General features: G+C 42.7%; 1 protein-coding gene, 2 non-coding genes and 1 pseudogene across 3 annotated transcripts in view; 1 reads left to right on the forward strand and 3 right to left on the reverse strand.

Annotated features, from left to right (window-relative positions):
- Nucleotides 1–9,526, forward strand: part of LOC121536577 (mediator of RNA polymerase II transcription subunit 14-like) — a 35,458-nt gene extending 25,932 nt beyond the window's left edge. Inside the window, 5 exon segments of the mRNA XM_041843958.2 lie at nucleotides 7,571–7,678; nucleotides 7,783–7,844; nucleotides 7,846–7,906; nucleotides 8,357–8,546; nucleotides 8,687–9,526. Coding sequence (XP_041699892.2) covers nucleotides 7,571–7,678; nucleotides 7,783–7,844; nucleotides 7,846–7,906; nucleotides 8,357–8,546; nucleotides 8,687–8,760 — 495 coding nt within the window. The 3' untranslated portion in view covers nucleotides 8,761–9,526.
- A 2,588-nt stretch (nucleotides 9,527–12,114) lies between these two features.
- On the reverse strand, nucleotides 12,115–12,261 carry LOC121537176 (annotated as a pseudogene).
- Nucleotides 12,262–12,320: 59 nt separating this feature from the next.
- On the reverse strand, nucleotides 12,321–12,485 carry LOC121537172. Its single transcript, XR_005995027.1, has one exon. It is a non-coding gene; the product is annotated as a U1 spliceosomal RNA (small nuclear RNA).
- A 183-nt stretch (nucleotides 12,486–12,668) lies between these two features.
- Nucleotides 12,669–12,829, reverse strand: LOC121537173. The gene has a single exon (XR_005995028.1). It is a non-coding gene; the product is annotated as a U1 spliceosomal RNA (small nuclear RNA).
- Nucleotides 12,830–14,964: the final 2,135 nt, after the last annotated feature.

Genomic DNA, 14,964 nt, shown 5'->3' on the forward strand with positions numbered 1-14,964 from the left:
AAATGGCTTACTTACTTATTTGGGAGCTCCCTCTACGGCTGGATCCGGATACCTTTATAAAACTGCTGAATTTCACTAACTGTTCTCCCAAGACAACAACCTCGAGAAACATTTCAAAGAGAGAGAAAATAAACGTTTTGTTAGTCCAAACAATTTAAAATTTGAATTCTTACTTTCCAATTAACTTCCCGTTTCCTTTGTTACCTTCACTAGTCTACATATCTGTTACCTTCAACTCAGAAAGCCCTCTGTCTTTCCGTCTAACATTACTTTACCAGGTGAACAGAAAGTTTTAAATTATAGACAAAACATGATCATTTCTGTTCACAGGGAGGCCACTGTCATCCCTCCATTCATTAATCGTTTGTTTTAATCCATCCCAATGTTTATGTACCCTTTATGTAGTCTATACAGTATGAAAAATGTATGCACTCACTAACTGTAAGTCGCTCTGGATAAGAGCGTCTGCTAAATGACTAAAATGTAAATATACTACACTTAGACATGGAGGCTAACGATCTACTCCCGTATATGACTGGTCTCTCTTTTCCCCCCATGATTTTACGTAACCACCGCACTCCAATGCCCTTCATGTTTATGAACAAACATTTTAAAAGGTAATTTTAGGTTTGGCAACCCCAATGCTGCTGCCTGACACAATTGCTTTTTCAAAACTATACAAACAATTACTCACAATATTAACTCCACTCTAATCTCTTGTGACCCCTCCTCCCTTTCGTCAATTCTATAAATCTATTTCAGAATAAGACAGAATAAAGTGTCTCACAAGATAAATAAAAAAACAAGGTTTTCTGAGCTTGCAAGCAGTGTTTGGTCTGGTAATTTTAACTTGTTACCTTTTTAGAATCCATTCCCCTGGCATTTCGCATAGATTCTTCCAACCCCAAAATTGGTTCCACACCCATCGCCGTGTAACATTATCTGGGTATTGTTACTGGTCCTATGGTCAGAGACATGGTTAGTAGTCGTATCGCTTTTGATTCTGCCTGTTACCCTGCTGAATGTAAATACTTTTACCTTGGGGTAAATGTAGCCTATTTCGAGCTCCCTTGCCCCGCTACACTCACACTTCCAACGGCCCCACACCTAAAACAGGGATCTATCGTTCTACCCTTTGGTATTTTTCCGCTACCCCCGCAATATCCGTTTCGATAACAGGTTTCAAACCTGCCATCAAAGCATAAGTACACATTCTATCAACATACTCACATACCCAAGCTGTGTTCGAATACCCATACTAACATACTGTATACTACATACTTAATGAGTGTATATACTACATACTATCAATTCATTTTAGTATACTGTAAATGAATGGTAACCTTTCAGTTGAGCTTCGCTTGTCTACCGGAAGTTGATGCTGTTGCTATGCAACCTCTTGCTAGCTTGTTAGCATAACAAATGACTAGCTAGACATCTTACGACTTCGTAAATTCAGACTGTTCAGAGCGCACACTGCCCGCTCAGGCCGATGAGTAGGATTGATCCGAGCGTTCTGACCTCACAACGGCATTCAAGCACCCAAGCTAACTGGCTAGCTTGCTAGCTACTTCCAGACACAAATGAGAGAACACCTCACTCTGACCATTTTACTCGCCTAGCAGAGCTGGTTAGGCTGTTTTCATGTTATCCAGAGCGTTGGTGACTGTAACTGTGCTGCTGGCAACAATTTAATTATGCTTTTTTGCTGACGTTTACTGCCCCCGGCCATATTCAACGGGTGTTGAGTGTTCGTAAATTCAACAGTTATTCTGCGCTCTGGCACATTCAGACGAGAGTGCTCTGAAATCGGAATAGATAGCCAGAGCGAATTTACGAACGCACCTGAATTAACAATGTCCATTGCGAACGCACAACGACTATACCATTTAGCTAAGCTAAGAATGACGTGAATAAATGAAGTCAATAAACGTTTGCTCGTTAGATAGCATATAGTTAATATACTGGCAAGTTTGATGTATTAGTAGCCAACTAACGTTAGGTAGCTAGCTAACATATATTACCGGTACATACTGCTGTAATGATATGCTATGCGGTTCATAAGGATAGCGTAACTAATAAATTGTCAGGCAACATAATGTGTAACGTAACTTATTTGAAAAAGTCTTTACTTTATAACATTGCTCAACATTTTCTTAACATTTGTCATAATTAGTTAAAGCAATGAATTTATATCCGCTCGTTGGACTTCGGATAGATATTTTCCGCCGTTTTCTTCAAATCTGAAAACGTTGTGAAGCCATGCCCATTTTCTGAAGAATTGCATTATGGGCCCTAAAAGCACGGAAATAGTGTCCGCTGCTTGTATACTTCAAATTTTGCAGACTGTAGTACGACATCCGGGAACATTTGGCATACTAACTATCCATACTATGACCAATAAGCATACTACATACTCAATTTACGTAAAAAATAGTATGATTTGTGCAGTTATGCTAAGTATATAAAGTAGTTTTGGTTTTATCGGTTTTGCTTTTCTTGTTGATAGAACGCTAACATCAAAACGCTGGTGTATTGAGATTCTGATTTGTATTTTATGTCATTGTGCCAACTCACAATAGCATCTCTGAATTCTTTATTAGTTTGGAATTTTCCGTCAGCGGGAAATGCTGCCGTTACAAGCGCCATGCTCTACCAATTGAGCTACAGAGGCCTCTGGCTTTGCTATAGTTTACCTCTTCTATTCCCACACAGTGCAGCCAGTTGGGCCTGATAGGATCCATCGTTCGTCCATAATATAAATCTCTCGTCAATACACACACATACTCAGGAAACAAAAACAAACACACAAAACAAACAGTATTTGGTTAGGAACGTCTTCCTTTCTTATAATTTAAAAAGAGTAATTTCTTCTCCATCAAAATATTTTTTAATTACTCTATGTAATTTTAAATGTTGTACCCACATGGTAGTTCCTCCTATGCACATTTCTGTGTAGGGTTTAAATGTATAGCTGGTTTCCCAATCATAACCAACTGTCTTTTACAATGTTTTTCTAACCTGCAGGAATATTTTTTTACTTCTATATTAGGATCCGAGTTCGGAATGACATGACACATGCATTTACATCTCACGATAGTAACGCATGGCATATTACTTTAGGACCTTGTCCTGGAACACTTTCATCAGGACCCTGTGCTGGTATCTCTAACACACGTGACCTATTCCCAGAACAGGATTTTCTAAAAGTTTACTTTCCCCAATTGGAGGTTGCATTTAAGAAAATCACTCTCACCCTTAACTCTGTCTGTTCGGGATGGTGTATACGTCCACTGATGCTCCCTGCCGGGTCTGAGGCGGGTCCCTTTCTGCTCCGCTTAATCGGAGTGTGGGCTCCCCTGAGCCACGTCTACTGTAGCCCCCTGCACGGTTAACCTCTGTTTCCACGGGAGCGATCAGCAGGCGGAGTTAGCCATCCCATCCTCGTCGCCAAATTGTTGTGGAAATTCTAAAGAGAGACTGTAGATTCTTAAAACAACAACTTTATTATAAGATTTGCAAAAATGGAGCCGTTAACAATCACTCAATGCTGCAGAGTTAAGAGCCCAACGAACAGAGTTGGCTCTCTGCTTTTATAGAAAGTACAACATCTTTGTCTTCGTGGCAGTTTAGCAGATGTGTGGAAAAAAGGGGCAGAACAGAGTGTGTAAAAGGCGATTGGTTTGTCTGTACAGATTAAGATAGCACGAGTGCTCAACCGTCTAACTCCATTTGTCACAGTTCAAACTATAATGTGCTCCTTCCTGCAAGTTTCCATACAGCTGACTTCCAGCAGATAGTAAAACCACGGGATGTGTCACATGCTGCGGTCGCACCCAAACGGATCTTAGCTATACGCCCAGTGGTGGCTCAGGTGAGAGACATTATCAAGGGCCATCCACTTCGAATATGTGCCATTGGAAGGACGACCTGAAACACTATCTGAAGCAGAACATTAAGAAATGCCCTTGAAGAATCTATGCTACTTTGAAGAATCTAAAATGTTAAATATATTTTGATTTGTTTAAAAACAAAATTGGTTACTACATAATTCCATATGTTATTTCATAGTTTTGATGTCTTCACTATTATTCTACAATGTAGAAAATAGTAAAAATAAATAAAAAACCCTTGAATGAGTAGGTGTCCAAACTTTTGACTGGTACTGTATATGTACATACATACATACATACATACAGTGCATTCGGAAAGTATTCAGACACCTTTTCTTTTCCACATTTTGTTACAGCCTTATTCTAAAATGGATGTTACTTTTTTTTTTTTTCTGATTAATCTACACACAATACCCCATAATGACAAAGCGAAAAAATAAAAAAATAAAAACGTATTTACGTAAGTATTTAGACCCTTGGCTATGAGACTTGAAATTGAGCTCAGGTGCATCCTGTTTCCATTGATCATCCTTGAGATGTTTCTACAACTTTATTGGAGTCCATCTGTGGTAAATTGAATTGATTGGACATGATTTGTCCCACAGTTGACAGTGCATGTCAGAGCAAAAACCAAGCCATGAGGTCGAAGGAATTGTCCGTAGAGCTCCGAGACAGGATGGTGTCGGCACAGATCTGGGGAAGGGTACCAAAAATTTCTGCAACATTGAAGGTCCCCAAGAACCCAGTGGCCTCCATCGTTCTTAAATGGAAGATGTTTGAGCTGGCCGCCCGGCCAAACTGAACAATCGGGGGAGAAGGGCCTTGGTCAGGGAGGTGACCAAGAACCCGATGGTCACTCTGACAGCGCTCCAGAGTTCCTCTGTGGAGATGGGACAACCTTCCAGAAGGACAACCATCTCTGCAGCACTCCACCAATCAGGCCTTTATGGTAGAGTGGCCAGACGGAAGCCACTCCCCAGTAAAAGGCACATGACAGCCCGGTTGGAGTTTGCCAAAAGGCACCTAAAGGACTCTCTGACCATGAGAAACGATATTCTCTGGTCTGATGAAACCAAGATTGAACTCTTTGGCCTGAATGCCAAGCATCACGTCTGGAGGAAACCTGGCACCATCCCTACGGTGAAGCATGGTGGTGGCAGCATCATGCTGTAGGGATGTTTTTCAACGGTAGGGACTGGGAGACTAGTCAGGATCAAAGGAAAGATGAACGGAGCAAAGTACAGAGAGATCCTTGATGAAAACCTGCTCAGGACCTCAGACTGGGGCGAAGGTTCACCTTCCAACAGGACAATGACCCTAAGCACACAGCCAAGACAATGCAGGAGTGGCATCGGGAGAAGTCTCTGAATGTCCTTGATTGTCCCAGCCAGAGCCCGGACTTGAACCCAATCTAACATCTCTGAAGAGACCTGAAAATAGCTGTGCAGCGACGCTAACCATCCAACCTGACAGCGCTTTAGAAGAATGGGAGAAACTCCCCAAATACAGGTGTGCCAAGCTTCTAGTGTCATACCCAAGAAGACTCAAGGCTGTAATCGCTTCAACAAAGTACTGAGTAAAGGCTCTGAATACTTATGTAAATGTCATATTTCCGTTTTTTGCAAAAATCAATCTAAAAACCTGTTTTTGCTTTGTCATTATGGAGGTTTGTGTGTAGATTGAGGGGGGGGGAAACAATTTAATCCATTTTAGAATAAGGCTGTAGCGTAACAAAATGTGGAAAAGTCAAGGGGTCTGAATACTTTCCGAATGCACTTTATGTCTCTGACGGAAAACGTGGAACTAAAGCCAAGAACTCTGATAAAGAGTAACGCTGGGTGAACTGACCTCATAGCAGGTCATTTGAATCTGAAGCTGGAAAAGGCTGTGGGAAAGCTGAACCTGTTAATTGGTTGGAGGTCTCTCTCTACCTTCATAAAGTGCAGGAATATACAGCTCTGGAAAACATTAAGAGACCACTGCAAATGTTTCTTAAATCAGCATATCTACATGTATGACAGCCATTCCATTCCAGTGTCTGTTGAATTCCAACACAGGCACACCTCATTCTACTGAATTAGGTACTGATTAGGTGATCGCCTGAACCAAATGTTATTTAACGAGGAAAAGTATAAAAACCACTGCTGTGGTCATCACTATCCTCTTGCAATAGGACCAGCAGGATGGCAAAAACAGTGCTAATAGTACCTCAAAAGTAATATTAATCAAAAAATAACTATTGACCATGCCAAAAGAGTTGAAAAGGAAAGTTTTGATTGAGGAAAAGAAGGGTTCAATTCTGGCTTTACTGGCAGAGGGATACAGTGAGCGTCAGGTTGCTTCCATCCTTAAAATGTCAAAGACATCGGTTCATAAGAACAAGGTCAAGCAGCAGACATTGGGGACAACAAAGCTACAGACCGGCAGAGGGCGAAAACGACTCTCTACTGACCGGGATGACCGCCAACTCATTCGAATGTCACTCAACAACCGTAGGATGACATCGAGTGACCTACAAAAAAGAATGGCAAACGGCAGCTGGGGTGAAGTGCACGGCGAGGACGGTTCGAAACAGGCTCCTAGAAGCAGGGCTGGAGTCGTGCAAAGCTAGAAAAAGCCCTTCGTCAATGAGAAGCAAAGAAGAGCCAGGCTGAGGTTTGCAAAAGACCATAAGGATTGGACTGTAGAGGACTGGAGTAAGGTAATCTTCTCTGATGAGTCCAATTTTCAGCTTTGCGCAACACCTGGTCGTCTAATGGTTAGATGGAGACCTGGAGAGGCCTACAAGCCACAGTGTCTCGCACCCACTGTGAAATTTGGTAGAGGATTGGTGATGATCTGGGGTGCTTCAGCAAGGCTGGAATCGGGCAGATTTGTCTTTGTGAAGGACGCATGAATCAAGCCACGTACAAGGTTGTCCTGGAAGGACACTTGCTTCCTTTTGCTCTGACATTGTTCCCCAACTCTGAGGATTAGTTTTTCCAGCAGGACAATGCGAGTCACAGCCAGGTCATTCAAGGTGTGGATGGAGGACCACCAGATCAAGACCCTGTCATGGCCAGCCCAATCTCCAGACCTGAACCCCATTTGAAAACTTCTGGAATGTGATCAAGAGGAAGATGGATGGTCACAAGCCATCAAACAAAGCCGAGCTGCTTGAACTTTTGCGCCAGGAGTGGCATAAAGTCACCCAACATCATTGTGAAAGACTGGTGGAGAGCATGCCAAGACGCATGAAAGCTGTGATTGAAAATCAGGGTTATTCCACCAAATATTGATTTCTGAACTCTTCCTGAGTTAAAACATTAGTATTGTGTTGTTTAAAAATGAACATGAACTTATTTTCTTTGCATTATTTGAGGTCTGACAACAATGCATATTTTTTGTTATTTTGACCAGTTGTCATTACAATATTTTTTATTTGGAATTTGGAAGAAATGTTGTCAGTAGTTTATAGAATAAAACAAAAATGTTAATTTCACCCAAACACATACCTAATAAATAGTAAAACCAGATAATTTTTGCAGTGGTCTCTTAATTTTTCCTAGAGCTGTATGTGTGTGTTGTGTACTGTTAGGCTCTGCCTGAAAAGTTAAATGACTCACTCTCTTTCCTCCCCACGTCCTTTTTCTCTCCCTGTCCCTTTATCCTCCCCCCCTCCCTCCTCCTCTCTCCAGGTGGCTGGCCCACCATTCAAGTACAACACGCTGAATGCCTTCACCAAGCTGCTGGGGGCCCCTACCAACATCCTCAGGGACTGTGTCCGCATCATGAAGCTTGAACTGGTGAGGTCCTTTTCCTCTGGCTGTGTGTGTGTGAGAGAGAGAGAGAGAGAGAGAGATATGTGTAATGATTGTGTAGCTCTCTAACTTCTGTCCTCTCTCTCAAGTTCCCTGACCAGGCCACCCAGTTAAAGTGGAATGTCCAGTTCTGTCTGACCATCCCCCCAGCGCCCTCCCATTGCACCCCCAGGAACCATCGCTGTGGTGCTCAAGTCCAAAATGCTCTTCTTCGTAAGTACTGGTTTTCCCCTGCTTGCTAGTTTTATTAATTAATTAAAGCAGTTGATTGGCCAAAGTGTCCACTCACCTGTTGTCCCTTAGTCGGAGTCAGTCTCTGTTTGCTGGCTTTCATCCTTCCCCCTGTAATGTAGTTTAGTCAGTTGTCATAGCTGCATATCAGTTAGGTAGGGGCGGCAGGTAGCTTAGTGGTTAAGAGCATTGTGCCAGTAACCGAAAGGTCGCTGGTTCTAATCCCGAGCCGACTAGGTGAAAAATCTGTCTGTGCCTTTGAGCAAGGCACTTAACCCTAATTGCTCATGTAAGTCGCTCTGGATAAGAGCGTTTGCTAAATGACTAAAATTTTAAAAATGTAGGTGTCACAACCTATCTTACAATTCCATTGAAGTGCACTGAAGTTGTGACATAACTAACCCTGTACTCTCCCTGTATTCTCCCCTTCAGCTCCAGCTGACCCAGAGGCTGACGCTGCCCCAGGAGCCGGTCAACATCATTGTTCCCATCGTATACGACATGGCCACAGGCCTGACCCAGCAGGCTGACATCCCCAGACAACACTCCTCCTCTGGGGCAGCAGCACTTATGGTCTCCAACATCCTCAAGAGGTTCAGCGAGCTGCACCCAGCACGACAGGGTCAGTGGGATTTTCTGCACACAGAAATAGAAGATAGACTGAAATATTTGATTGGGACTCTGACAGAAAAGCTAGAAATACAACATTGGTTTAGATGGGTTTTTTTTCTTCGTATTATATTGATGTTTTTGTCTCCTCAGGTGAGTGCACTATCTTTGCCTCAGTTCACGAGCTCATGGCCAACCTCAACCTGCCCCCTGGTGGTCGCCAGTAGCAACCGCACCTCCCTAGCCGGAAACGGAAACGGAACCAGAACCGGAACACGACTCAATACGGTTCCATTCTGGAACAGGGAAAGGTTCCTTTCTGGAGTCTCATGAACAGGAGATGACGTGTGCCCACTGGATTTCCTAATGCAACATATCTCCTCTCTGCCTCAGCCAACTGACCTAAAACTGATGTACAGTTAGTTATTTTGTCAAAAAAGGGAGCAGAATTATGCAGAACCATCAGTTTTTATTCTTGATAAAGAACACATTAATGACCCAAATAAAGGAACAACTGCAGGTGTGAGTGTATCTTGAAAGAGAGACAAGTATTCATTGTAAGAAGAACTTCAAAAATATTTTTATTTTTTCCTCCAGATGCACTTCTTATCAAAGGATTCACAAATTCAGAATATAGGTGTTTACCTAAAGATGCACATTGTTGTATATTTCAGCATTGAAAAGGATAATAAGCCAGTTGGATGAGTAGGACTTTTGCTAGAGCGTGAATTCACATTCGTTCTTTTTTTATAACGCAAGATATCAATACTGTTGTGGTACTGGGGCTGTATTCTATCTTAGTACACTATTTAAATGTCTTATTCCCTTGATGTCAAACCTAGTCCCTTCCTAGTTCAAACGGGTCACTTTGAACACTGTAAAACTGTGACAAACTTTATAAGCCAGCTGTATTGTATTATGACTGCTTTTGAGTCCTGAATGAAGATCCAGTCTGTCTTTGATTACTATTTAATAAACCAATTTAAAAAATGATTTGGTTTTGTCAATTTGTGTATTTTTTTTATTTTTATTTTTTTAAAGTCCATTCTCTGTGGTGATTCACAATGAGACTGAAAGCTGCTGGATCGAAAATGGGCGTTATATATATGTACTGAACAAAAATATAATATACGATTTTGTACGTTTGCCCACTGACAAAGACATGATCAGTCTATAGTTTTAATGGTAGGTTTATTTGAACAGTGAGAGACAGAATAACAACAACAAAATCCAGAAAAATGCATGTCAAAAATGTTATAAATTGATTTGCATTTTAATGACGGAAATAAGTATTTGACCCTCTCTCAATCAGAAAGATTTCTGGCTCCCAGGTGTCTTTTATACAGGTAACGAGCTGAGATTAGGAGCACACTCTTAAATGGAGTGCTCCTAATCTCAGTTTGTTACCTGTATAAAAGACACCTGTCCACAGCTCTTCTCACTGTGACTACCATAGACCTGTGTCTAATGTCCCTTTTATTTATCCAGGGGCAGAGATTATTATCCAGTACATAGAGCACCTGCCAGAACCTATCCCGCAGCTGGAAGTACTAATACATCACAGGAGGCTGCTGAGGGGAGAACCACTTAAGATGCCACCAACCTCCTGTTTAGCACATATAATAACAATGTCACATCTGTTGACCTATGTATATTCTCAAGTATTTTTAGGAGATGTTCCATTTTTTCATTAATGTGATTTTTCAATGTTGTGAAAGATGTCTGGTTTTCCCAGGACTATCTGGACATGCTGGGTATGTTCCTCATCCAGGGCAGCCCAGTAGACATGCTGGAGAAACCCTCAATGGACGGTAGGGTCAGGGGTTAGAACAACCCAGTGGAGATTCCCCTATTGGTGGGTTAAGGGGTCAGTTCAGTTCATCTTTATTTAAACAGGATGGTCCACGCCACTCAGCAATACTTGTCCCAATAAGGGGTTTGGGAGCCCTAACAGACCAAGCACTGACACCTGATTCAACTAATCATGGGGCTCGATTCAATCCGTAGCGCTGAAGATCCGCACTGTAGTGCGATTTAAATGTAAAGATGATTTCCGATTGAGCCGACATATGCAGCGTTTACAGTGAATGCAGTCTCCGTGAACGCGGGAACATTGCCATTAAATTTCTGTTGTGCTGTAGCTTGGCTCTTCAGCGCTATGGAATTAATTGAGCCCATGCATGGTCTTCAATTTAAACCACAATTATTTGAACCAGGTATGTTAAAGCTGGTCTGGAACAAAACCTGCCCTTCAGGGCCAGAGTTGCCCATACACAGTTTGCCAGTGATTTAGGAACTTTATCTTACATACATGTGTTGCAGCAAGTGCTCTGCTCATTCCAAGGCTTCCAGCCGATGTCGGTCCTGAAGAAAGAGTTTGAGGCCATCTTCAGAAGACGTCTCTGGTGGCAGAGGAGGGCTCCAGGCTGGAGCCTCATTTCTCAGCACACCACATCAGCTGGTGAGAGCAGAAGCTCCTGCTCTACTTCATGGACTGCATTAATTCATCACTGTTTCCATAACCCAAACCCAGTTGTGATTCATCAGTTTAATGTTATAACTTTACTGTGACAATCATACTCTGCTTTCTTGGAATACTTATGTTTGTGTGTGTGTGTGTGGGGGGGTGTATGTCTGCCCCTACAGGATATTGGAGCTTAAAGAAATCAGTATAAAGTCGAACAGCGACCTCACTACCAGAGGAGCTCCCTGAAGACACAAGTCCAGCCATTACTTTTGTGTCCTAGCTATGACATCACACCTGACCTCCACCTGGCTGCTTCACGACACATAACAATGTGTTACCTACCAACCTGTGGAGAGGAGGGTCAACATTTTATAAATGTTTTGAATTTATTTCCAACAGACCCAGACAGTGAATAAAAAATGATGTTACAAGTGTATTGGGGAAAGGTGGGTTGGGGCAGTGTGTAAACTGAGAAGTATAGATGGGTTAGCTGACAATGTCACGGAAACAGTGTTGTGATTCTGGATGGATAGATAAGCTAGGAACAATGACAAGAAACTGCGATGTGGGGAATCATGACTAATTTCAGCTAGTTTAATCTTGTTACTGATACCATGTCTTGTTTTGATGGATTTCATATCAATGCTAATATTGCTAAAATTATCTAGCTAGCAAACCAACAACTGTAACAATGTATTTGAGAGACAAGTGCTCATTGTGCTAATGTATTTATATAGTTTACGCATTGTCAACAATCTATGCCAACACCGTCTGTTGTGCCCAATAGATGCTCACACTTCTATAATAAGAGTCTGGTAGAAGCAGATGGTCAATCCAGTTCAAAAGGCAGGGTGGCGAGGTCAGAGCAGATTCCCTACTATCTCTTGATTGAAGTTTCAGCGCGGCATATATAGCTTGTTGCATTTCACAAAATGACTTTTCCACAAAATGATAACAATGCTTTGCTAAAACAAATGTTTCCATCTTTTGATTATTTGTCAAATTTGTCCACAAAGTCACTTTCACGACTGATTTTGAAGAAATCCATAAGCGCGGCACAAGGTCAGTTGACAAACAACATCCTCAAGCAACAGTTTATCATAAAACAAGACATCAGGGGAGAGCGCGAACGCAGTCCCCCACATTCAGAACTTATGCAATCAAGATTTCCACATTTTGGAACTTCGCATGAGTCAGCACAGCCAGAGCACAAAGGCTTGACCTTGTTGCGTTTAACAAAATGAAGTTTCCACAAAATGATAACAATGCTTTGCTAAAACAAATACTTCCACCTTTTGATTATGTGTAACATTTGCCCACCAAGTCTATTTCACAGCTGATTTCCCCCACTACCAGAAATTATGCAATCGAGATTTCCACATTTGGGAAAATCGCAGGGGTCAGCACAGCCGGAGTGCAATGGCTGACCCTCACCCTGGGTGAACCGCCTTCATGATCACGGTATCTCCCTTGCCAGGTACGTATGACTTGTACACGTCGGTGGAGGGCAGGTCTTTCCAGTGCCAACCTTTTCGGCTGACGGTAACCACTTTTAGTTTAATAATATTCCACAAAGTCACTTTCACAACTGATTTCAATTATAAGCGCAGCACAAGGTCAGTTAATGCACAACAATCTCAAGCAACAGTTGCTCATTAAACAAGACATCAGGGGAGAGCACGAACGCAGTCCCCCACTACCAGAAATTATGCAATCGAGATCTCCACATTTGGGAAATTCGCAGGGGTCAGCACAGCCGGAGTGCAATAGCTGAGCCTTGCCCTGGGTGAACCGCCTTCTTGATCACGGAAGAAACACAAAAGAACTGTCAATCTCCCTCGGCCTGGGGCTCCATGCAAGATCTCACCTCGTGGAGTTGCAATGATCATGAGAACGGTGAGGAATCAGCCCAGAACTACACGGGGAGGATCTTGTCAATGATCACAAGGCAGCTGGGACCATAGTCACCAAGAAAACAATTGGTAACACACTACGCCGTGAAGGACTGAAATCCTGCAGCGCCCGCAAGGTCCCCCTGCTCAAGAAAGCACATATACAGGGCCGTCTGAAGTTTGCCAATGAACATCTGAATGATTCAGAGGAGAACTGGGTGAAAGTGTTGTGGTCAGATGAAACCAAAATCGAACTCTTTGGCATCAACTCATCTCGCCGTGTTTGGAGGAGGAGGAATGCTGCCAATGACCCCAAGAACACCATCCCCACTGTCAAACATGGAGGTGGAAACATTATGCTTTGGAGGTGTTTTTCTGCTAAGGGGACAGGACAACTTCACCGCATCAAAGGGACGATGGACGGGGCCATGTACCGTCAAATCTTGGGTGAGAACCTCCTTCCCTCAGCCAGGGCATTGAAAATGGGTCGTGGATGGGTATTCCAGCATGACAATGACCCAAAATACACGGCCAAGGCAACAAAGGAGTGGCTCAAGAAGAAGCACATTAAGGTCCTGGAGTGGCCTAGCCAGTCTCCAGACCTCAATCCCATAGAAAATCTGTGGAGGGGAGCTGAAGGTTCGAGTTGCCAAACGTCAGGCTCGAAACCTTAATGACTTGGAGAAGATCTGCAAAGAGGAGTGGGACAAAATCCCTCCTGAGATGTGTGCAAACCTGGTGGCCAATTACAAGAAACGTCTGACCTCTGTGATTGCCAACAAGGGTTTTTCCACCAAGTACTAAGTCAGGTTTTGCAGAGGGGTCAAATACTTATTTCCCTCATTAAAATGCAAATCAATTTTTGTTGTTGTTATTCTGTCTCACTGTTCAAATAAACCTACCATCAAAATTATAGACTCATGTCTTTGTCAGTGGACAAACGTACAAAATCAGCAGGGGATCAAATACTTTTTTCCCCTCACTGTATGCCGGGATTACATTTTGATCGTGGGTTGTCGACAATGCAGCTTTTAATCACAATGTTCCCGCATTTGTGGAGCATTCACAGTAAACGCTGCACATTTTGTGTTTTTGTACCCCGCTGATCTTAACTTTTTTGTACATAATGTTTGGACGTAGTTTACTGTGATCGAAAAGAGCTTCTGGACGTCAGAACAGCGATAACTAAGCTTGATTTTGATTAAGATTTCTACTACAACGAGTCGGTGGAGCACGACATACTGCTAACCCTGGACAAGTCCCTAATCCCAGACACTCTGAAGAGAAAGAGACGGTGATATAGAGGCCGATGTGTGGGCATAATACACATTTAGCTGGTTTTTCTATGCATTGGCAGGACAGAACGGCAGTAAGCTCAAGGGGGGTGGTGTGTGTCTCTTTTGTTAACAGCTGAGATCTCCACATTAAGGAAGTCTCGATAAGCTGTAGACCATACTATTTACCAAGTTTTCATCTATATTTTTTGTAGCGGTCTATTTACCACCACAAACCGATGCTGGCACTAAGACCGCACTCAACGAGCTGTATAGGGCCATAAGCAAACAAGAAAATAGTCATCTAGAGGCGGCGCTCCTAGTGGCCATTGATTTTAATGCAGGAAAACTGAAATCCATCTTACCTAATTTTTACTAGCAATGTCACCTTTGCAACTAGAGGCGAATAAGCTCTAGATCACCTTTACTCCACACACAGAGATGCATACAAAGCTTCCCTTGCCCTCCATTTGGCAAATCTGACCATAACTCTATCCTCCTGATTCCTGCTTACAAGCCAAAACTCAAACAGGACGTACCAGTGACATGCTCAATACAGAAGTGGTCCGATGAAGTGGATGCTAAACTACAGGACTGTTTTGTTAGCAAAGACTGGAATATGTTCCGGGACTCATTCAATGGCTTTGAGGAGTTTACCACATCAGTCATCGGCTTCATTAATAAGTGCATCGACAACGTCATCCCTACAGTGACCATATGTACATATCCCAACCAGAAGCCATCGATTACAGGCAACATCCTCACCGAGCTAAAGGCTAGAGCTGCCGCTTTCAAGGA

The sequence above is a fragment of the Coregonus clupeaformis genome, chromosome 37, assembly GCF_020615455.1.
Source record: "Coregonus clupeaformis isolate EN_2021a chromosome 37, ASM2061545v1, whole genome shotgun sequence".
Taxonomy (NCBI): Eukaryota; Metazoa; Chordata; class Actinopteri; order Salmoniformes; family Salmonidae; genus Coregonus; species Coregonus clupeaformis.